This window comes from Trachemys scripta, chromosome 4 (assembly GCF_013100865.1).
Source record: "Trachemys scripta elegans isolate TJP31775 chromosome 4, CAS_Tse_1.0, whole genome shotgun sequence".
In the NCBI taxonomy this organism is placed as follows: domain Eukaryota; kingdom Metazoa; phylum Chordata; order Testudines; family Emydidae; genus Trachemys; species Trachemys scripta.
Window position 1 is genome coordinate 64014633 of NC_048301.1, and position 23493 is coordinate 64038125.

At 41.2% G+C, this 23493-nt stretch overlaps 1 protein-coding gene across 10 annotated transcripts in view; it reads left to right on the top strand.

Annotated features, from left to right (window-relative positions):
- Window positions 1-20849, top strand: part of NUMB (NUMB endocytic adaptor protein) — a 120161-nt gene extending 99312 nt beyond the window's left edge. For 7 of the 10 annotated variants that reach the window (XM_034769228.1, XM_034769229.1, XM_034769230.1 and 4 more), the window contains 7 exons: window positions 6780-6854; window positions 7778-7918; window positions 9316-9517; window positions 11752-12054; window positions 14643-14792; window positions 15717-15869; window positions 20040-20849. In XM_034769228.1, the coding sequence (XP_034625119.1) occupies window positions 6780-6854; window positions 7778-7918; window positions 9316-9517; window positions 11752-12054; window positions 14643-14792; window positions 15717-15869; window positions 20040-20740 (1725 nt within the window). In that variant the 3' untranslated portion in view covers window positions 20741-20849. The remainder of the gene's footprint in view (window positions 1-6779; window positions 6855-7777; window positions 7919-9315; window positions 9518-11751; window positions 12055-14642; window positions 14793-15716; window positions 15870-20039) is intronic. The other 3 variants (XM_034769234.1, XM_034769235.1, XM_034769236.1) reach the window with 1 other exon arrangement.
- The last annotated feature ends 2644 nt before the right edge of the window (window positions 20850-23493 follow it).

Below are 23493 nucleotides of genomic sequence, written 5' to 3' on the forward strand. Positions count from 1 at the left end.
ATCTGCTCAAAGAAGAAAAAAAGTTACTTACCTGTATTATAACTGTTCTTCGAGATGTGATGCAGAACGGTATTCCACAATCCTCCCTCTGTCCCTTCCGCATCAGTCTATGCGCTTGACCTTTGGTGTGAAGGAACTGAGTGAGGCTGGGGCTCCTCCCCCCTCATATAACTGGGGGAGGCACTACAGCCATGAGTACAACCATACGGGTACTGCTAGGCTAGATTGTCTGGCTGCTGGGGACACACACACACACACACACCCTACCTCTCTACAAAGAATACACCTCTGTATCACATCTCGAAGAACAGTTACACTAGAGGTAAGTAACAGTCTTTACAGTACACACCATATAGAGAAACAGCTACATCTCCATCCATATTTCTTCCTATAAGCTGGGAAACGCACGTTCTGCTGTGATGGGTATAAATAATGAAGTGAGAAGCTTTGACTCAAGGCCCATGTATCATATTTGGGAGATTTGTCAGATAGGACAGATCTAATTAGATTGCTCTGTTGTAAAAGCAACGTTTAGAAAAGACTCTGCCTAAAACAGCTACAACACTTTGACTGGAAGTTTGTGCTGTTTACAGCTTAGAATTAAAAATGTTTCTTAACTAATTGCGAAGGGAGAAACCACAAAGTTATCATATTAAATGAGATGTCTGCTTTCTCTTTACTATATATTGGCATTCCTATACAGTGTCATGCTAAATAATACAAAAGTAGAGATGTGATTGGGTACAGGAACATAAATTACACACAGCAATTCTTAAAGAGCAATATCTTGCACACACTTTCAGGAAAGAGAGCTTACTAAATACTTGAACTCATAAGACTCAGCAACTCTTTTTTCTGATAGGCAGTATTTTGCTACAGTTTTTCTCATCTTGCTCTTTGTTTTTTTGCAATTTCCAAAAAGAAAAAGATTTGGTTCCCTTTCAGTTCGTTAAGCTTTCAATCAGCATTTAAAAACAGTTATCCTAACCACTAGTGGACGTATCATTTAAGAAATTGATACGTTAACTGCCTAAATTGACATTGAAGTAATCATGCAAATCTAGGGGGGAAATCTATCTTTCATATAATAAAGTATAGCTTTTACCAGGAATATCTGTAATAAATTGTGTTTAACATGCACCTTTGGCTACTTCATCTGTACATGCCCTACTGATCAGCTTCCACTGAAACTAATTCAGGTGTTCCAAAGCTTCTAGGAGCTTAAAACTACCACAAGTTTTTTTAACTAAGCAAAACACTTGCCTGATGTAATAAGAAATCAGACCTGGACCAGTGACATATGAATAGATCTATCTTTCAACCCTCCAGGCTTGTGCTTCTAATGGGGGATATCACTTGTGGCTAACTTTGAAAGGTTCCAAGGTAGTACACTTTAAAATCATAAAATTAAGTATGAAAATTCTATTTTAAGGTCATTAAAAGTTCCTAAAGCTTCATTTTGCTGAGCCCTGTGCAACACACAAATTTATGTCCTGCCTTTTTAGATGGAAGGGTGCAGTTTTTTTTAAAAATAAAACTTGTCTGCGGTGGAGTTGTGATGAGTAAGCTCAGGTGAGATGGTCAGCACATGTATAACACATGTATTTATGTGTAAAGTGTAGGCATGCATATGTCAGGGGCGTATGCCTGTGTTTGCCAAAAGCTGGGAATGGGCGACGGGATGGATCTCTTGATGATTACCTGTTCTGTTCATTCCCTCTGGGGAACTTGGCATTGGCCACTGTTGGAAGACAGGATGCTGGGCTAGATGGACCTTTGGTCTGACCCAGCATGGCCATTCTTAGGTCTCTCTCTGTATATATACATAGAAATTATAAATTTATCTGTGTATTTTTGTATAGGGTTCAGACTTCAGAGTTGACACAGCAACAAAATGAATGGAAACAACTCATACCGCTTAAGGTATGTCTACACTGCAATTAAAAGCCTGCGGCTGATCCATCCAACTGGCTCAGGAAGGGGCTGTTTAATTATAGTGTAGATGTTTGGGCTTGGGCTGGAGCCAGGGCTCTAGGACCCTGTGAGGTGGAAGGATCCTGACAGCCCAAGCCCAAACATCTGTACTGCAATTAAGCAGCCCCTTAGCCCTAGCCCCGCGAGCCCGAGACAGCTGGCACAGGCCAGCCACACGTCTAACTGCAGTGTATTAAGATATACCCTTAAGCTACATCTACACTTGGAGCTAAGAGTGTGATTCCTGGTTCGCGTAGACATGCACTAACTCTCATCAAGCTAGCATGCTAAAAATAGTAGTGTAGCCATGGCACCATAGGCAGTGGTGAGCGGAAGCATCGGCTAACCACACTATGGACAAATCTGTGGGGTCCAGATGGGTTTGTATTCAGAGTGGCTAGCCCATGCTGCTGCTCACCGCTGCCTCTGGTGCCATGGCTACACTACCATTTGTAGTGTGCTAGCTCAATGAGTGCTACCCTGAATGTCATGCCCCCAGCTCCAAGTGTTGGATGTAGCCTGAGCTGCTATTCTAGTCTAAGGTAGTGCTAACTGGCTGACATTCAGAAATCTGTCTTAATCTGGCTAGAAACTTGTATTTAAAAATGAAATATTTTATTTTGCAGTATCTGAGTCTCAGTGGTCAGCTAGATGCATAGTGGTCAGGATTGTTTTACTTTGCTGTTTTAAAGCTTTTAATGTCACAAAACTTGCATATAGACATGTGACTTAGTAATTCCTCATTGTCTATTAATTTTAACATCTTAACTGCCATGAGAAACACTATTCTTTAGGAAAGAACTTGAACTTCAGTCTGCTGCTTTCTTCTACTTACTGATGTCCATTTTTAGGCATTGATGTAACCCACTAGTCAGTGTGTGTCATGCATCCCCTCTGTGCCCGGTCCACAGAGAATGCAAATCTCTTATAGCTCATCTTGTAGACTCGTGCTTTTAGCTCTGGAGGTCCCCAGTTCAGTCCTCCAATATTGATCAAGATGGTGGCTATCACATTGGCACAGATTAGAAACTCGTCATACGGTTATGTTCAGAAGTAAGATGTTCCTGCTGATTCCAGACTGAATTAGAGCAGATCTGATTTACCCTGCATAAAGCTTATGCAGGGCAAACTCATAAATTGTTTGCCCTCTATAACACTGATAGAGAGATATGCACAGTTGTTTGCTCCCCCAGGTATTAATACATACTCTGAGTGAATTACCAAATAGAAAGTGATTTTATTAAATACAGACAGTAGGATTTAAGTGGTTCTATGTAGTAACATACAGAACAATGTAAGTCACCAAGCAAAATAAAATAAAATGCGCGAATCTATGCGTAATCAAACTGAATACAGATAATTTCCTCACCAGTTCCAGAGTGCTCCCTTTTACAGGCTAATCTCCTTTTAGCCTGGGTCCATCAATCACTCACACCCCCTGCAGTTACTGTCCTTTGTTTCAGTCTCCTTCAAGTGTCCTGGGGGGGTGGAGAGGCTCCTTCTGAAGCCTGTACTTTAACAGCACTGATTGTACAGTAATCCAAAAGCTACCTGTGTGGAGTTGAGGGGCTGCTGTAGTCTCTGCATATATCCTTGATGGAGATCAAGATGGAGTTCCCTAATAACATAGGTTGAGACTATTTTGGTCCAGCATATCTTGTTCATTTGTGTGTCTGATACTTTCAGCACCTATAACTTTTGGCTTTTGCTCACTCACACTGTTGATTATACTTGATGTAATACACTGGGGTCTCTGGCACAACTTAATTTACATAGCCTGGTGAATGGGATGTCTTCTGTCATGGTGGAGTCAATACTTCATGCATTGTATGTCTTGGCAGCCCCAAATATTGCTAACACAGTAAGTACCATATGTACAGATACCCATATCTCCATTCTGACCATTGGCACAATCCTCTCACTTTGCTCTACTGATTATGGGAGTTGTTCTTTGCACTATGTGCCTTGTCAGGCTGTCAGCATTCCCATCACACAGTTTACTATCCTGAACCAAGCTGGGAAGGGTAGGCTAAGGATTCAGCAGATGGAAGAGCTGTAGGAATTCCACACTTCTAAGAGGACAGAAAAGGAAAATGTCACTTGCTGAATTTTAGAGGATCTGGGACTGTGCAAAAAGGATAACCAAACCTTTCCCATTTAATTTAGAGACTATCAAGGATCTCCAGCGAAAATGGGAGTTCCTTGTGGAAGTCTTCTAATAATCGGGCTTCACTATTTACCTAATTCTAGATCTAGGTGATAGAATAAGAGTGCAATGACCTCTGGAAGAATTTTCAACTCAGTATAATAAATAGCAAAACAAACATCTTGTTCTATGAGACTGCAGTCTGTCTCTCTACATTTGGAATACACACTGCAAGGACTATGTAGTAAGAATTCTGTGAATTTGTTTTTGAAGCAAGTCTTAAAGATGGGCTCTGATAGGAAAGTTTCAATCCTTGATTTAGGAGTTGACAATCCTATGCTGGCAAACTTGGGTTTGCATTGTGCAAGAAGTGGCATACATATTCTCATCTTCCAGTCTCTTCACTCTGAGAAATCCATGGTAGAGTTTCATGGCTTCATTAAATTGGGATTTGGCAATATGTGAGTAAAGGATGAGGATATACTTTGCTTGGGATCAATGCTTGCTTCTAGAAGCACATGGCTGAGTTTGTTTTCTAAAAACAGTTGTAACAAGTTTTGCTTCTTTAGTCCTTCTTGAAAAGACCCTTCCCTGAAGCTTTACTCTCCTGGAATGAGGTTGTATTTACTATTTGGAGAAAGTTATGTTTTCCTTATTCTTCCCACCCAGCTTCATCACAGTCCTTGTTTTTTCCTGACTTTTGTATTTGCTGAAACAAAGATATTGATTAACATTATGGATGGTTTAAAATAAACTGGCACCTGTTTTAACACAAGTCAAAGGAGACACATCTAGATTTGTGAAGAATTTTGAAGTTATGGAAGTTGTTGATTGAGAGCTGGGAGCACAGGCCCAAAGAGTGTGGCTATCCCATATTTACTGCCTTCTAAAACGAAGAATTTTAGAAATCACTTTATATATTGCAATATTTTCTGTTTGTTCAGCCTGGCTAATAATGTACATTCTAAAACTGTGCCCCTTTCTATAGCTTTCTTCCCTAAAGTCCTCCTTTAAATGAATCTTCCTTGCAATTCAGTTCCAGGAATCATTATCAGTGTTTATCTTAATGTGCTGGTCTTCCCCTGTATCTCACTGATTCAGAAATCAGGACAGTCAGTTGCAGTTACAACAAACTGCAAAGTCCTCTATCCCACCCCTTCATCTTTCCTCTGATAACCTAACCACTGTGAGACCAGTGAAGGTTTACCACTCCAGCACACAATAAAATATCCTATCCATACACTGTAATTCTAAAATCAGTATTGCATAAATGGAACATTCATTGGCTTTAAATTGGGATGAATCATTGACTTCAGCAGTGCTCCAGTGCTTTGTGTATGAGGATAAGTAACTCATGGAAATGAGTGATGTAGCCATATAGAGGAACCATTTTAAAAATCGCAGTTCTTACACAGGAAGGCAACCAGAGATCACTCATTCATCCACACTGTGGCCTGAGGGGTGATACCCAAAGGTCTCACCGAGACGTCCGTTTATAGTACGGACCGTTGTGGTGTGATGGAAGCCTAATGTATAAAACAAACCAGGGAGAAGGGAAATTGTTTATCGGGCCTAGATGTGAAAAGGATAGATAGGCAGGCGTGAAAACCTGAAGTATAGATACTTTTTACAGTCATGAGTAGGAAAATGCAATACTTTGGAAAAGAATTTTTTTTCTAGCTGCATTTCTGCACAACAACCAGCAAAATGGTGTTTTTAACAAAAATGAAAAACTACTCCATCTCTGTGAGATGTCATTCTTTAAAAATTGTTTTATCTGATGATGAGTGTTATGCAATATTTTGCAATTTTCTCTTAAATGAAACAATTTAATATCCAAAAAATAAATGGCACTTTTAGCTTTTCAGGTTCTTCCTCTCAGCTTCACATGGATCTGTTGTTCTCCACTCACAGCAGGTAGAAGCTCCCACAGTCAAATTTTGGATGCTTGCCAAAGTGCTCCATAACCAATATTAACCTTTTCATCTTGTAACACATTGCTCTCTAGACATATTAAACATTTTAATAAAGGTATATCCTACTTGCCTTGTGTCACTGCACGTTTAGTGCATAGCTAGTAGCTGAAAAACATATTTAGCGTTCATGCTAAGTGCAAGTATTATGCATTAAAGGTGCATAGCACTAATAACATTTTGCAGGTGATTCTAATACTATGATTTAAGGTGATGCCATGATTCTGCCACACGATTATTGGGGCAGAGGGCTAGGGTGGTGGAAAGATCAGGTAAGAATTCTTACATTGTTTAAACTTGTGCTATAGAAGCTACCTGTGGTGTAACTCCTTATGCATTAGTGTTATCTGACTTTAATTTTCTTGGTTGACCTTTTAAAATGGGTGAACAATTCAATCTTGAATTCTTTGCCTATAAATGAATGTATTAACCTGTCTTTAACTTCACTTGTTCTATTCCTTTCCCTTCCCCTGTCCCCCCTCATTTGCATTGTGTTTCTGAAAGACTGGCTTTGGCTTGGTTCTCTGAATGTTTTGCAGTTTGATTTGAGTATCTGGCTTTGGGCATCTCTACTGAACTTGGACTTCATCTGCACTTACTATTGTGGTTCTTGGAAAGCGGAAGTGGGTGTACAATCTGATAACATTGCTGTAATACTGTGTTTTTCTCTTTTCTTCCCTTGAAAGACTGGAAAGAAGGCAGTTAAGGCAGTCCTGTGGGTTTCAGCAGATGGACTCAGAGTTGTAGATGAGAAAACTAAGGTGAGACTTAGATTTTACGTTGTATCAAAATGCCTCTAATCTTTGGTAGCCCTATTCTTTTTTGGACAAGTTCAGGTCTCTGAAAGAGAGGCCTACGTGCACGTGACCAGTTTAATTAATTATTCATTACTTAGTGAAAATAAACTGAAATTTTCAGTGAACCATTTGAAATGCAAATTTTTATTATCTTATTTTGCAGTGTGTCCTGTGCTTATCTGACTAAACATAGCAGTTAATGTGAGCCTGGAATCCTGTTTTTGTTTCATCTGCCAAGAAAGCACATTTTCCTAATCATTTCTATCCACATAGTACATGCAGAGTTCTCCTGACCTGATGCCCTTTATGTACTAATAGAGATACATGAGAGATTAATGCAGGAGTAGGCAACCTATGGCACGTGTGCCGAACGCAGCACGCAAGCTGATTTTCAGTGGCACTCACGTTGCCGGGGTCCTGGCCACCAGTCCGGGGGGCTCTGCATTTTAATTTAATTGTAAATGAAGCTTCTTAAACATTTTAAAAACCTTATTTATTTTACATACAACATTAGTTTAGTTATATATTATAGACTTCTAGAAAGAGATCTTCTAAAAATGTTAAAATGTATTACTGACACGCGAAACCTTAAATTAGAGTGAATAAATGAAGACTCGGCACACCACTTCTGAAAGGTTGCCGACCTTTGATTAATGCATAAAGAAATTTATATTGATCAATCCAGACTACAGTGCATCTGAAGTTCCAGATCATTGTATCTTACGAGCAAGCTTCCAAAAATGCAGCAAGGGAGTTAAATAAAACGTATAGTAAGGAGAATCATGTCTCCCTGAGATTTAGGTAGGTAACATGGAAAATGACTTGTTTTTCTTAAGTAAGCACTTCTTTACACTCTTGTTTTTTTGGGGGGCGGGGGTTTCCTTTAGGATCTCATAGTTGATCAGACAATAGAGAAGGTTTCTTTCTGTGCTCCGGACCGGAATTTTGACAGGGCATTTTCTTATATCTGCCGAGATGGCACTACCCGGCGCTGGATATGCCACTGCTTCATGGCTGTAAAGGACACAGTAAGTTGAGTGTGAATGGGTCTGATTTAGCTTCTGCTGTGGCTAGAAGCAGGAAGCACCCCGCAGATTTTTGAAATCTATATGTAAAAAAACTTAAATTTACCTAGAGAATATGCTCCAAAGGGTTTTTACCCTAAACCAAAGTATTGTATAACTATTTGAATGGTTGCAACTCTAATTCTTTGTTTGAATTGTTTGCTCCCCGATTTGTGGTAGCCTAGTCATCTTATGGAGAGAGATGGTACCCAGCACGGTGTATAAATGGAAGGCAGTCAGAACAGAACTACACATTTAAAAATAAAGACAGAAGATACTTGTATCTGAAAATGTATACAGCTGAAAACTGAAATAGAAATGACAGTCTCTGAGGTAAAAAAAATCTATAGAGGGTAATTAAATATAGACCTGGTGATAGTGTTTTGAGGCCTCTTGTGTGCAAACACGCATAGAAGGCAAAGTCATTCTAATCCTCAGAATTAAAATTAAACTGCATAAATTGTGATCATCTTTTGGCTTTTAAATATTAAAAGGAGATTGGGAAGCCGGTTACTTCTGTCACTACTTATAGGACAATAAGTTGTTGTTGGTTTTTTTTGTTTTTTTTTTTTAATTCCAGACATCAGCAGTAATATTGGAGTTATCTTTTAGAAGGCTTGAAAGCTTTTTATACAATAATAAAATCACTTTGTGTGCCTACACTCAGGCCAGCCAAGGTCAGACTAGACTGAGTCATGAAGATTCTTCACATTTAACTGCTGTTGTGATGAACCTCCCTTCCTGGCCTCTCATTTTCTAAATAGGGGGATAAGATGTGGGGAAGCTCCCTTTTGTATCACAGTAGCCTTGTTCTTTGTTTAGTAAAGCTGGGGTCGTTATGGAACCATTGTAAATCTTAATCTTGAGAATATTACGGACAGCCATTTTTCAAAAAGTCTGCCTCTAAGTACTAGTTTAGGCCTGCAATCAGAGTCATTACAGGAACAAGTACTCAAAATTTGTGAGTCAGGGCCCTCTGAAAAATTTCTACCTCTGTAATAACAGTGACAACCTTTTGGTCTTGAGTGCTTGCTACTCCAAAAAATGGCTTTACAGAGTTCCTCTGAGCACAGTTGAACCCAAAGGCAAATTATTCCACTAGTATCTTAGTAGCAGTTGAACTAAATTGCATATCTGAAAATTTCTTACACTTTTCCAGCAATGGTTGTGTAGTAACAGAAGTGAGCCTTTGTACACAAAGGGTTAATTTAAACCCATGCAGTATGACTAGGCCTAGCAGTTATCTGAGGCTCCTTAATAAGTTGCCTTCCCCAAGAAGAATCTAATCCCTGAGTAATACATGAAACACATGTATGTATGTTTGTGCCAGTTCCTATATGATGAAATGTCTTCTTGCACAGGGGGAACGGTTGAGTCATGCTGTGGGCTGTGCGTTTGCAGCATGCCTAGAGCGAAAGCAGAAACGAGAGAAGGAGTGTGGAGTGACTGCCACCTTTGATGCCAGCAGAACCACATTCACAAGAGAGGGATCATTCAGAGTCACTACAGCTACTGAACAAGCAGAAAGAGAGGAAATAATGAGACAGATACAGGATGCTAAAGGTAAAGGACTGCAAGTTGTGTGATTTTTTGCTTACCATGGACAATCTGTACAAGTGTGACTCATAGTCTATGCAGAGAATAAAGGATTAACTTCCTCACAAAATCCTACAGTTCTGGGCAAAACAAGGCTAATCACATGGTGCAGCACGCTTGTCATTCGCTGAACATTTAGTGTCAGCGTAAAGATATGAAATATGATCCCAGCTGCCTTCACTTCCCTACATGCCCCCTAGAAAATCACAAAGCACTGATCCATGTGTGACTGCAACTAGAAAAAGCTTCTACTTTGTGTTTGTTTTTTAGCAGGTTAAAAGGTGTCTTGTAGAGAGAAGATGGTAGGTCCCAGGATAAAGGGTTTTACAATAAAAATGGTCCAGGAACTTTTAAAAAGCTTTAAAAAAAAAAAAAAAAATCAGTAAGGATAAAATACAAAATCCAGCAATTTTTGAAGAGTTTTAAACTCTGGCTTTACACCAAAAATATATATATCTTTCTGATTTTGATGACACTGTCCAGTTTACTGGAAAACTGATGGCTTTATACCCAAAGAGAAAATATTGGAGATGTAAAGTTATCCTTTGAGTCAGTTGCATTTGTCACCTTTTCTTCATTAGTCCGATGAATAAGTGATAATGGGGTTATATAGAGTTGCACAGTCAGAATGAGGGATCTGAAGTAAGGGTGTTAAAGATTCTAGAATGTTTTAGGGTTTGTGTAAAGGTGGCTCCATCTTCAGACCCCATTTTTTTTGTCAAATAAATAAACTATTAAATGAGTTGGGGCCTTCTGTATTTTCCAGTAGCCTAGTAATTATACAAAAAGTAGTATTCTTCATAGTTTATTTGACAATTCAGTAGAATGTTATCTCTAATAAAAACTCCCATAACAAGTTTCAGACGTCCACTCTGATCTTGCTAAACCTTAATCTTGATATATCTTGTAGTCTTCATCAGCCACCCATTATTCCCGACACATTAATTTTAAAACTTTACTAAATGAAACTTTAACTCAGAAGTCAATGCAACTCCAGGGCATGAATCACAGAAAATACTGTCTCTAAGGTGTGAAATCTTTTTCAAGGAAGACTTATTAAAGTTTTTTCAGTTAAGTGAGCAGCATCCTGACTAGTTGTGGCTAATAGGAATTGAAGGGGCGGGACAGCCCAGTAAGTTCCTTCTTTTAATACCTACCACTTTGGAAATCTCCAGAGTAATGTTTGTCTTTCAGATCTCTATTTGTTCTGTTGATGTCTCTTGGATGAAATTCACTTTAAGAGATGCTTGGAAAGCAGCAGCACTCTACAGTTGGGAGGGTTCTGTGCGCATTGGTTTCTCTACTTAAATAGTGATTAATTCTCCTAAAAATGAATGACTTATTCCACAGCTAGAGAGGTACATTTTTATACCCTATCAATTATGAGTTGCAGCACATCTAGTATTCTAGTAAAGGGTGCCTCCTAGGCAGGAATTGTTATTGTAGTTGATATAGTATTGTCAATCTGATATGTGGACATTAGTTTGTAAGTGCATTCACTCGTGACCTAATCTGTCCAAAACTAAGCTTGGTCCACTGCATCACCAGGAAGTAGGTTTCAAGTGACATAACTAATAATTAAGCATCTTTGCTCTTACTTTGAGCAGCATTTGGTGTAAATGTAACTAGTGACTGGCAGCTGCTCTGTCTGGAAAGGTAAATACAATCTGTCTCTTCATCATGGTCTGAGATAAACCAGAGACTTTGGCTTTCTGGGACATGTAAACTTTTTAGTGATTTAATTGAATAAAAGTAACACTAACAATTCTGTCCATATGCTGTTCACCTCACAATTTTGCACGAATTTACAAAATAAGTGTGGGGCTGTATTTTTAATCTCTCAAGTTTTTGTGTTTGGTTGGGGGTTTTTTGAGCCACAAGTAAAACTGAATTGCTATTGGTTTAGGAACACCTGACATACCACCACCAAGCAGCTAAAAAGAAATATACATTTTACACAGCACCTGCATGGTCTTACTTAGTGTTAGATACAGGTGTTTGCAAACAGTTGCCAATGGTGAAACGAACAGCTGTAGAGAACTAATTTTTCTGTTGTAATTTTAACACTTTGATCAACAAAGGCAGTTTTAACTATAATTACAGCAAATTTATCCTCTGAAAACACACCAATACTTCTGACCCAGGAAAAGTGTTTAGCAGTGCTTCACTTTCCTAAACTTATGTCCTGTTTCTTTTCACAGCTGAAACAGAAGTGAAAACAACAGCAGCTCCCAGTGCTACACCCAGCAATACTGCCCCATCTCCTGGCTCCCCAGCCTCTCCCACTGCTGACATCACTGCCTCTCTAGATAAAGAGATGAACCATCCCCATGCTATCCCTCGAAGGCATGCCCCTATAGAGCAACTTGCCAGGCAAGGCTCTTTCCGAGGTTTCCCTGCCCTTAGTCAAAAGATGTCCCCCTTTAAACGCCAGCTGTCGTTGCGAATAAATGAGCTGCCTTCAACAGTGCAAAGAAAGACCGACTTCCCCATGAAGAACTCAGGTAAAAGCAAGACTGTGTTCTACCACAGTGGTTCTCAACCAGGGGTCCGGGGGCCATGAGCAGGTTTCAGGGGTTCCGCCAAGCAAGGCCAGCATTAGACTCATTGAGGCTCAGGGCGGAATGCCGAAGTCCCACTGCATGGGGCTGAAGCTGAAGCCTGAGCATTGTAGCTTCGCAGGGGGCCCCTGCAGCATGGGGCCCCAGGCAGTTGCCCTGCTTGCTACTCCTTAACGCCAGCCCTGGCCTTTATATGCAGAAAAACCGTGGTTGTGACACAGGTGGCCCGTGGAGTTTTTATAACATGCGGGGGCTCAGAAAGAAAAAGGCTGAGAACCCCTGTACTGTAACATTGTCCTTTGCAAGTGCAGAAGTCAAAAGCTTCCTTTCCCTGCATGCCTCTTACCTCCTGGTTTTAACCATGAAGTTAACTTGCTGAGTGCTGTTGAATGTACCAGTTCCTTCTTTCCACTTCACTTCAGATGGCCTGCCACTAACAAAAGTGTCATCGCTCAGAAGAACTATGTTGACAGGGAAGGGATTAGGGTTTCATATGTAAATCAGCAGCAGAAGGTAAACTGACTTGTTCTTGGTGTTTGAGACTTCCAAGAAAAGCTCAGGAAGAGGTGTTGGTGAATTAGTAGATGGCGCTCTTCCCTCTGTCATTAAACCAAAGCCAAGTGTGATGGTAGGGGGCTCTGTACTAATTATGGCTTTTGAGATGTAAAACACTAAAAGTCTTGACCTCTTGTGATCATTAAAGATCCTGTGACCTTTTTCACAAGTGTTCTCCTAGAGGTCCCTGTCAAATTCTGCCTCCCTAAATTCTTCTTCAGAACAGTTAAATGAGCTGCTTTTGCTTCCCCAACTAAAACAACTTTGTTTAGTATTAAGTGGTGCAAAGTGGCTGTATTTCAGTAGTGTGTGGTGCCATGTCTAGAAAACTTTGAAGCTTTCGCACTAAATCATCCCAATACAAATGTAAGTAGTGACGATTATGCTATATATATACATATATACACACACACACTCACTCTCTCTCTCTCTCTCTCTCTAGAATCCCAGTAAGTAGGATATCCTGCTGCATGTCTTATATTCTGATAGCCCCATTTTGAAGATCTGAAACCTTAAAGTTAAGGAAAAAAAATACCGAATAACGGCAAAAATAACATGCAGTATTTACATGTCTTTATTCGTTCTTAATCTTTTCATCTTTAAGCTCTAATGTTAAAGCAGAAGTTGCCAAATAGTTTTACATCTGTTTAACATCTGGTAATGAACAACTTAGTACTAGCTAAATACATTCATGTTAAGAATTTATTCTATTACTGTCCCATTTTTGCAGTTGTCCTTTCCATTCAGTATCCAGTTAAATGGGATCTGTGGGAGGTGTCCCGATAAAATACTGTCTTGATTAAGCATGTCCCATTTAAGTGGCGTACACTCCATTCGCTTTTGCCCAGTCTTCCTGAATTTTTCATGTCACTTGTAATCTCTGCGATTCTGTTGTTTTGCTTCCATTGCTTCCATGTACTGCTGAAGGGTGTGGGGCTGATATCCAGAGGCACTTTTGGAGAGCAGTACGAGTAGGAATATCTGGAAAATCTGACATTTCAGCACCATTTGCCAAAAATACCTCTCACTTTTTCCACACATGTACTGACACGGGGAAATGTGGTCAAGTCTAGTTATGGAATAGACATATAAAAGCTTAACTGTCATGGTTTTATTAAAGAAATATACAAAATGTAAGCTGACGGAGTAGTAAGGATGTGTGTGTAATCGAAGTGAGTGCCCATTATACATCAAGTGGGCCCATAACAAATGATGATACTGAATTATACTACATGAGCTGCAATGCCTCGGCAGTTTGAGAAAGTGTCAACCTCACTTTGTATTTCCTGGCTTTTAACTGTCACAGCTGTAACCCGATACAAGTAAGGAATTGTCAGTGGTGTTCCTTACAGCTTCACTTTCAGAAAAGCCCGTCCCACAAAATATCTTTTAGAGGGCAAAATATGTGATCATTTCCTGAATGGCAACTACACCTACTGCTACATCTTATTAGCCCCTGTGAGCAGCTGTCCTGCAGTTTGAAGCATATCATTTGAATAGTAATATCCATTTTACATCTTGAATCAGATGCCTTGTGAGCCATTGATATGTTGCGTAAGACAATATAGTGTACAACTGTCTTATGTCTGTAACAAAGCTGAGTAAGAACTTATTTTCTGAACTTCCTGGGACCAAAACCTGATACAATTACATGTTAAAAATGGGTGGCCTGTCCTATCAACCAGGAGATAGGCTGTGAGAAACTCACTTCAAAACTGGAAACCAAATACTCCACTTTCTCTCAAGGATAAAACTCCCCAAATATGCTGGATATGGCTTTGTATTTCTACTGCCAAGTCTTCACCATGGATTGAGAGGGTGGTAAACCCAATCTACGTATAAGGTTATCCAAGTCAACAGAAGGAATATCTTGTGAGATAAGGAACTTGGGCACATGTTTAACTGCTTTAATATTTACTTCATCTTTTCTGTATCCCTTAACTTTCCATGAGTAATGATCTGTGTTTAATTTTCAGTCCCTGAGATGGAAGGGGAAGTGGACAGCATTAGCTCCCTGTGCTCCCAGATTACTAATGCTTTCAGCACACCGTCAGAGGACCCCTTCTCCTCTGCTCCTATGACAAAACCAACCACAGTAGTTGCACCACAGTCTCCTGCCTTTCAAGGTTTGTAACTTTTAAGCTTGCATGGACATGCTGGATGATGCTTGTATTTATGTAATGTTGCTTTCCAGTAGCATGCCATCACCGTAATGTCTCAGATTTCCTCTTGCACAACCATTATATCATCTGCTGTTTGAAGACACGTTTTGCTTTATTCATCTCATGTGCATATAGCTGTTTCCTCTGTTTTGTTTTTAATCTCCCAAAAAAGATTCATACACCATCCCCAAAATTGTATTATGTCCAGGGGTTGGAGGGAGAGAGAGACAATGGCTACCTTACTATTCTGGCTACTGAATTGCAGTGTGGTTTTAAATGTGGTGCTAGTGTATGCAAGTCTGATGCAGAGGGCCCCTCAAACTGGAGATCACAAATGAAGCATGCATATGACACCAAATCTCAATTTGTTCTAAAACATGGAGACATTTTAACATGAGGTGTGATGAGTGGGAATTGTATAATTGTGTTACTGATTTTTAGTATATATGAAATCATGTGAATGGAATTGAGTATTATTATGGGAGAGCTTCAATTTTTTTAAAGCACAGAGAAAACAAAAGCAGTTGCATTTGAGTGTTCTGTTGACTTTCATTCTGATTCTCTCTGCATACCTGCTTTTATTTCAGCCAGTTTGAAACAGCTTTATTCATAAAGCTAGCTTCTTATTTACTGATAGGATTTTAGAAAATCCACAGTCCAACTGTGTAGCTAACAGTTGATTTGGTACAATTAAAATAACTGGCTTTATAAAGTTTGAATGGGCTGTAAATTAGTCACTATTCCACGCTGAGCTAATTTACACAAGCTTTTGTCATGTGTGTTTGTAAAAGTGGTATATGTTTGGCAGGAATGACAAGGCCCTTTCCTCCAATCACCTGCACGCCTTGCATGAATTAACTGCAATGATGTTGTCTGCTCCCATTTTAGTTAATGGCACTGCATCTGCCTTCTGTGTGCTTGCTGTTAAACCATCCCAAGCTGCTGTAGCACCCACAGCTATGCCAGTTCGTGAAACCAATCCTTGGGCTCATGCCCCTGCTGCTCCTGCTGCTAATACTGGAGCTGCAGCCACATTCTCTGGTAAGATTGGGTATAGGTCCTCTGAGTTGTTTTGAGAACTTAGGTTCAAAAGTATGATTGAATCCCTGGGACAGCTACAAATTTGTCTCATTGAAGGAGTGGAAGGGACAGTGACAATAGCTGGAAGTAGTTTTTTCCCCAAACGGTAGAGGGAAGCCATGAACTGGATGGTTATGGGATGATAGGTTGTACTGTGAGTTTTGTCTTAGCACCTGATGATTTTCTTAAGTTGCCAAAAAGGCAAGTCATGGAAATTTAGAGCAAAGAAAATTCTGTGTTGTTTCTATACCTAAAATACCCTTTTTTTTAATTGGCGCTAATAAGGGGAGTTTTTATTTGGTGCTGATAGTCTTTAGTGGTCATGATCTGACCCTTTTGGAAACTAAAGCTGCCCCTGAGCAGTTGATCTGGCCCTCGACGTAGCCATGACCTTGTATACATGGGAAAGGTTTTTTAGTATAAGCTATGGTGTGAATTTAAACCAATATAGCTATACCAGTATAACTACCCCACACGTGGACACTCTGTTCCAGTGACTTTTTGATACAGCTTGCGTTACTTGGGAAAGGGTTTAAGCTAAATGAAAAAGCCATCTTTATATCAGAGTAAATGTGTCTACATGGGATTGGAGGGTTGTTTTACCTGTAGAACTTTCCTAGTAGACAGGCCCTAAACTCCTGCTCTGATAGCTTCCCAGGCAGCCAAGGGTTTAATTTTGCCACTCAAATGTTTTCAACTATTTAGCATCACATCCAGCGATAGATTAACCACAGATCCTTGAATCCAGGCCCTGCACACCAACGGAGCTCATCTGTAATGACAGCAGTAGACTCCTGATCTGTGGATACCGTGTCTCCACTTATTTCGGCCAAAGTCGGAGAGCTCTGTCTCTTTGCTTGATTTCAGGGATTAGACAGTTAATAACTCATTGTTCACAGAGATTCTCTTCTATTTCAGCAAAACACTAAGCAGCATTTGAACTATAGTACTGCCTCCTTGCCTTTCTGGTTCCCCTTTCCTTCATGGTTGGAAAGTTGGCATGGGGAAAGGAAGAAGGGGACCAGGGGAACTTGAGAAGGGAAGAAAGGAAGAACATGGGAGGAGGGAGAAATTATATGGAATCTAAACTGTGTTGAGAAATGAGTTAAAAGTTGAACTGCCAGGGAAAATAAACTGAAATCTTGAGAATTGAACATTGCAGAAAAATTAGACAGAGGTTAACAGACTGAATTATGTGGGAAAAGAGTAAGGGAAGAGTGGAGATGAAGGAAGGGAGAGAAGGAAGAACAAAACAAGGGTGTCATAGTAAGCACAGTTTAACTATTTTATTGAATGTCGCAAATTGTTTTAGTGTATATATGCAATACAAAGAGTGTGTATCTTGTCTACTATTTTAATAATACATTTGCAGTCCCACATTTAGGTAATGGAAAATGAGTTCCTTAGGAGGAGCCCTAAAGTGTTCCTAGTCCCATCAGATCCAACCTCCTGTAAAAATCCTAAAATCCATCAGGGCAAGGATATTCAAACAACAAACCCTCCCCCCGAGAACCCTCCACTAGATAATGGAATTTGTTACAAGTTCAGTTGTAGTAACTGGGGGACAGAGCATTTTGTCGCTAGGTCACAGATTCCAATCTGGCCTCAGTTATAATGCTAAAGTTTTCTTGATGTCTAAAAACCTTGGCCCCGTGTGCAATTGCTGGTTGGTCTGAGTGGCCAGGATTTCTAGTAGGCAGGTTATCCGCACCTGTGGATTGTAAGTAGAAAGACCAAGGCTTGAATTGGCTATGCGACAGAACTACCATCTTTACCCAACTGGGATGGTTCCTCCCAGCTCAGGGCTAATAGGCAGTCGAGAGAACTCATATAGTTGCCCGTTATCCACATGTTCTGTTGATTAATAGGACTTTAGTCTCCAAGGCTTCCAATCTAGCACTATTCACAATTGCTTAAATAGTTTTGGGAAATGAGGAACAAGATAAAGAATAAGAAGTAGAGGAAAGAGATTTTGTGATCCTGCTAATTAAGTAAAAAAACCGAAGATACTGTTGCTACCACCATAGCTGCTACAGCTTGAATTCTAAGGCCTTATCTACACTACAAAGTTTTGTCGGTAAAAGCTGCCTTTTGCTGACAAAACGGGAGGTGTACGCACTGCAGAGCTACTTTTGGCAGCAAAATGCTGCTGTTTTGCTGACAAAACAAAACCACCTTGACGAGAGGCACAGGGCTTTTTGTGGCAAAGTTAAAGTGACAAAGCATCAGTGTAGACACTGTTGTTTGTTTTGTTGACATAACTGGCTTCCACCAGTATCCTACAATGCCTACCATGACCGCTTTGCTCACTGTTTTGCTGCCCTGCAGGCGTGCACCATCCCCCCCCAACCCCCATTTCAAAGGGGAAGTATCTGACTGCTGAGCGTGCTGCTCCGTTTGGGGAACAAAGAGCAAATCATTGGAATGCTCCCGTTCTGTCCTGCACTAGGAACACTGGGGCAGGCAGACTGCTGCTGGGGGTGGGGAGGGAGGGACTGCTTTGACATTCCTCAGCACAGAAATCTCACAGCTAGATGCTGCTCCTGGCAGCTGAGGAGGCTGTGGGAGAACTCGGCGGGAATCATAGAACCATAGGCAGGCAGGCAGGCAGAATGGGCTACTTCGGAAGAGACTGCGGTGCTGGGCAGAGTCGGGGGCTGACATGGGGAGGTGTCCCCCTCCCCCTGCCTCAGGATAGGTCTGTCAGCCTGCTGTCTTCCCCACTCCAGACACACCGTTCTCCTCTCCTTCTCCCCCCACCACTTCAGGTGAAAAGTGGCTGGCGATCTAGAAGGATGCCCCTGGAATGATGGGATTGAGAAACCTGCATCGTGTGATGCTGTACCTGCCTAGGGTTACCATTTTTCAACACTGAAAAAAGAGGACACTCCACGGGGACCTAGGCCCCGCCCCAACTCCGCCCCTTCCACACCCCCATTCCCGCCCCTTTCCCAAAGTCCCCACCCCAACTCCGCCCCCTTCCCTGAGTACCCTGCATTCCCCCTCCTCCCTCCCGCCCCCTGGGCTCTGGCTTCTGCTGCGCTGGGGAAGTTGCTTCGGCCCCCGCTGCGGTGGAGAGCAGCGGGAGCCGGGAAAGTTGGAGCCCGGGGAGGAGGCGGCTGCATGCTTGGATGCTGCCTGCCGCCTCTGTGCCTCGGCAGATCGCGGGAGTTGTGAGTTTTGCTGCAGCCACTCATACTCGGGGTCTCCTTACCATGCCTCCCTATTTTCCCGGACATGTTCGGCTTTTTGGAAATGCCTCCCGGATGGGGATTTGAGGACCAAAAAGCCGGACGTGTCCGGGAAAATCCGGATGTATGGTAACGCTATACCTGTCCCATGAGGCATTGCAAACCCTTCCCAACACACCCTGTGGCCAGTTGCACAGTGGGATAGCTACCCTCAGTGCACTGCTCTCTGTGTCAATGCAAGAGCTGCTAGTGTGGAGGCACTCAGCCAACACAAGGAACTAGTGTGGACATGCAACAGCGGTTTTAATTAAAGCAGCATAACCTTTGCTGACAAAACTTTGTAGTGTAGACAAGGCCTAAGAGTCCACCAGGCTTGACTGGCATGTTTAAAAGCTATTCGGCTCTGAACAGGGAAGTCTTAAATTGCCATTTCCTATACCAAAGTAGGAGCAAGTGGTAAGGGAAGGTAGTGCTACATTTTCCTGCCTGCCTCTCACCTTCCTTCTCTCCCCTGTGTTGGATAACCAACATCAGATCCCTACTGTAAAAGGATGCTTTGGTGCTGCCAGTGTCCCCTCCTGAATGGAGGTGATGGGAGTGCTAGTGGCAAATTTATTAGATAAAATCTCTTCTGGAACAAGAGAATTCTTCTCCTCCCTGCTCCCACCACCCCGAAGCCTTTCAGTTTGCCCAGGCCTACTTTCCAGTTCCTGAAGAGGTCAGTTTACACTTGCGTTGAACATAGTAGAGCAGCATATGTGGCCAGTTGGGTACAAAAAGTGCATGCAGAGATTGCAGCATCCTCACAAGCTGTGGGGGTTGAGAGCCTGGGGCTGCTTGTGAGTACACATCTTTGGAACCCTTTGACTAGCTTTGGTAAGGAGGTGAATGTAGCTGGCAGACTGACTTTTTAATGACTTCACCATGTTTTCCTTTCCAGGTACTGAATGGAGCACCTCCTCAGGTGCGACTTCACCAAGTCTCTTCCAGATGACTCACAGACGCACTCCCTCAGAGGCAGACCGCTGGTTGGAAGAGGTATCAAAGACTGTCAGAGCCCAGCAGCCACCACCAGCAGCCCCACAGCCATTAGTACAGCCTCCCCTTGCAGCTTCCAAGCCAGCAACACCTTTTCCAGGGAACACCTTTGTTGCACCTCAGCCAGTGCCAGTCGGTGTGGTACCGCCAATGCAGCCCGCATTTATGCCTGCTCAGCCATATGCTGTAGCAAATGGAATGACCTTTTCTGCTCCCAGTGTGCCTGTGGTTGGAATCACTCCTTCTCAGATGGTAGCCAATGTTTTTGGAACTGCAAGTCACGCTCCAGCATCCCATCCCCATCAGTCACCTAGTCTTGTCAAACAGCAGACATTCCCCCAGTATGAAACCAACAATGCTACTGCCAGCCCCTTCTTCAAATCTCCTGCTCAGCACAATGGCTCCGCAGCTTTCAATGGAGTTGACAGTGGCAAATGGGCCACTGAGGACAAGCACTTACAGCCTCCTGCATCTGCCCACCAGGTAGATCCGTTTGAAGCACAGTGGGCAGCACTAGAAAGCAAGTCAAAGCAGCGCACTAACCCATCTCCAACTAACCCCTTCTCAAGTGATTTACAGAAGACGTTTGAGATTGAACTTTAAACAGTCCTGTGGCTCTGGGGTATTGTGTGCTAGGAGGGAGGGAGCAGAGGACTATTTCTAATCAGTACATTTTGATAAACCCAAAAGGTCCCTACAAATGAAGAGGGAGGAGAAACCTATGATGAACCTGTTATGCAGTTATTAAAAAGGAATCATGGAAACACCCCTTTCTGCACTCCCTCCCCCTTGGAAAACTAAATGGCAGAGGAAATGTAACAGATCAGAGGTGGGGGTTGGGCCCTGAAGCCCATTTGCTGGAACATCAAGAGATCTCGCATGATGAAAATCAAATGATCTACCTTTGTCTTTAGGATCTTTCTACTTTTCTGTGAATCGTGAACATTCCCCTGGAGGAAAGAGGAAGCAAAGTTTTCTAAGGTGGGGAAAGGAGTTGTCGGATGGACTAGGAGAGGGTGGAGTTGTCAGCTGCCCAGCAAAAGCTGTTTGTGGAAAAAGTTGAGCTTCCATTTTGAGTAACAGAGCGAATATTATATATATAAAGAATAAAATAAAGCCAAAATCTTTATTTTTTATGCATTTAGAATATTTTAAATAGTTCTGGCTATTAAAAGCTGTATGAGTTGTAAGTAATCTTGCCAAAGGTAAAAAGGGGTGGGATGTAAGAAATTGTACATAAGATTGATTTATCACTGATTCTTATTGTAAGTAATATGGGGGGAGGGAGGAGATGGGTCCCTAGCTTGTTCTTGTATCAGTTCATTTGTAAGTGGCATATTGCAACAACAATCATGAGTCATGACCAATAAAGTCACTATAGAGTAGTTTTAAATAAAAAAAAATTAAAGAACAGTATTGCCATGGTTTGAAAACCGTGGGGAAATTCTATTGTCTTTTTTAATGGAATCAAACTAAATATTCTATAGTATGTATATTTTCTTTCATGTATTGCTGCAGTTTCCTTGTCTTAATTCTATCAATTTTAACACTACTGTGATTTACTGTAACCATATCTACAATCTGGGGCTACCCAAGAACCCATTTTGTGTTTGTTCAATAGATTTGTTTTTCAACTTTTTGTTTGTTTGTGAAACCTTGTGATTAGGGCTGCAGCTGTTCCAAGTTCTGCCTCTGGTGACTTGTGAAATCCATCTCGTTTTAACTTTACTTTTAAACTTTGGCCTTACAAGCAAAAGTAAGTTATATATTTGTACTGATGATGATTTATAATCTGCTTTAACAGAAATAAATGGTGGTGGTAGAAACGGTTACATTTTGCAAAGTTTTCCTTGTTTTCATACTTTCTCCCTCTGACACTTTCTTTGTATCGTATGCACTCAGTTCATACCCTTACTTGCCTGATAGGCTTAGAAGCCAAACAAAATATTCATTCTTTCAACAGCTAAATTCCTTTTCTCATATTTTCTACATACTATTAAAAGTGGTTACGTAGAGCTCTTGGACCAGATTTTTAAATGTGCTGGGCACCCAAGGTTCTCATTTACTTCATTTGAAGTTTTGAGTATTTTGAAAATCAGACTCATAGTATTTTTCACTGCCTGGTGAGATCCTTGATTTGCATCATGGATTCACATAGAGTAAATGTTTTAAGCTCTTATTTGCTTCCATGGTGTGGACTCAACTGCCATGGAACAGAAGGGTGTCATCACTGCTATGTCCAAACTATTAGTCTTGCTGTGTCATTAACAGAATCGGAAAGAGAAGAGAAGGTGGTTTTTCTCTTAACCAATGTAAAGGCATGATGATCCTGGCAGCCCTTGGAGAAGGCAATCAATCTCTGCTCTTACTAGTCTCCATTTTTTTCTGAGGTTCTTTATATTCCACAAATCTGTAAGCTGCTGCCTATTCTATTAAGGTGAGTGGTGATGCAATCAGAGAGTTGGTGAATGTGCATAGCCTCTCTGCACTGGGAAAGCTAAGTATGAAACACAAGCCATGACAGTGGCTCATATTTCCCTTTCTAAAAAGTCCATCATTCTGCTGAATCCAATAATTTTGTACCTTGAATGATAAGAGAAGTTTAGTCTCAAACACTAAAGCCAGGTAAAGGGAATTTGCGCTTTTGTTTTTCCACTGAAATAAATTGGTACTTTCTGTGACTGCTACAACCTGGTGTGTCCCTGGGGTAAGACCCACCCTAGCTCTAGGCCATGTTCCTCAAGACTTCACTTTTTCTTTTTCTTTTTTTTTTTTTAACTTGCTAAGTCTGCTTATCATGTTATTTTAAAGTTGCATGGCTAAGCACTCAAGTCAGGCAATGCTGAGTTTAAGATTGGATGTGCAACATTAACTCTGCCCCTTGCGTTGTCTAATACCGTGAGCATACCATTCCTCAAACAGTGTGACAGCTTTTTCTGCAACATCAAATGCAAATGCTATCATGCATGTAACTTTTCATTCCGCTTGTAGATATCCACAATCAAGGGGAATACACCATTCAGATTTGTCTGATACAGCTCCACCTACCATTTGATGTCAGTCCAAGCAGAATATGATCTTCCTACAGTCCACTAACATTCTTCCCTGAACAGTGAACATATTTTACTTCATGATTTCTAGAAACAGCCCAAAAAAGTAAACAACCTGCTAGTTTGGTTACTATAAAATTAAAGCTTCAGCAAAATCTCAGACGTCTCAAATAGAGAATAAAATGGGTAGGGGAAAGGATATCTTCCTTCATTTTGTAAGGTGGTTGTATGTCTTAAAACAGTGTGAAGTAACAACTGTATTTAGGAATCCATTTGAAAATAGCCTGAGTATAAAACTGTATTTGA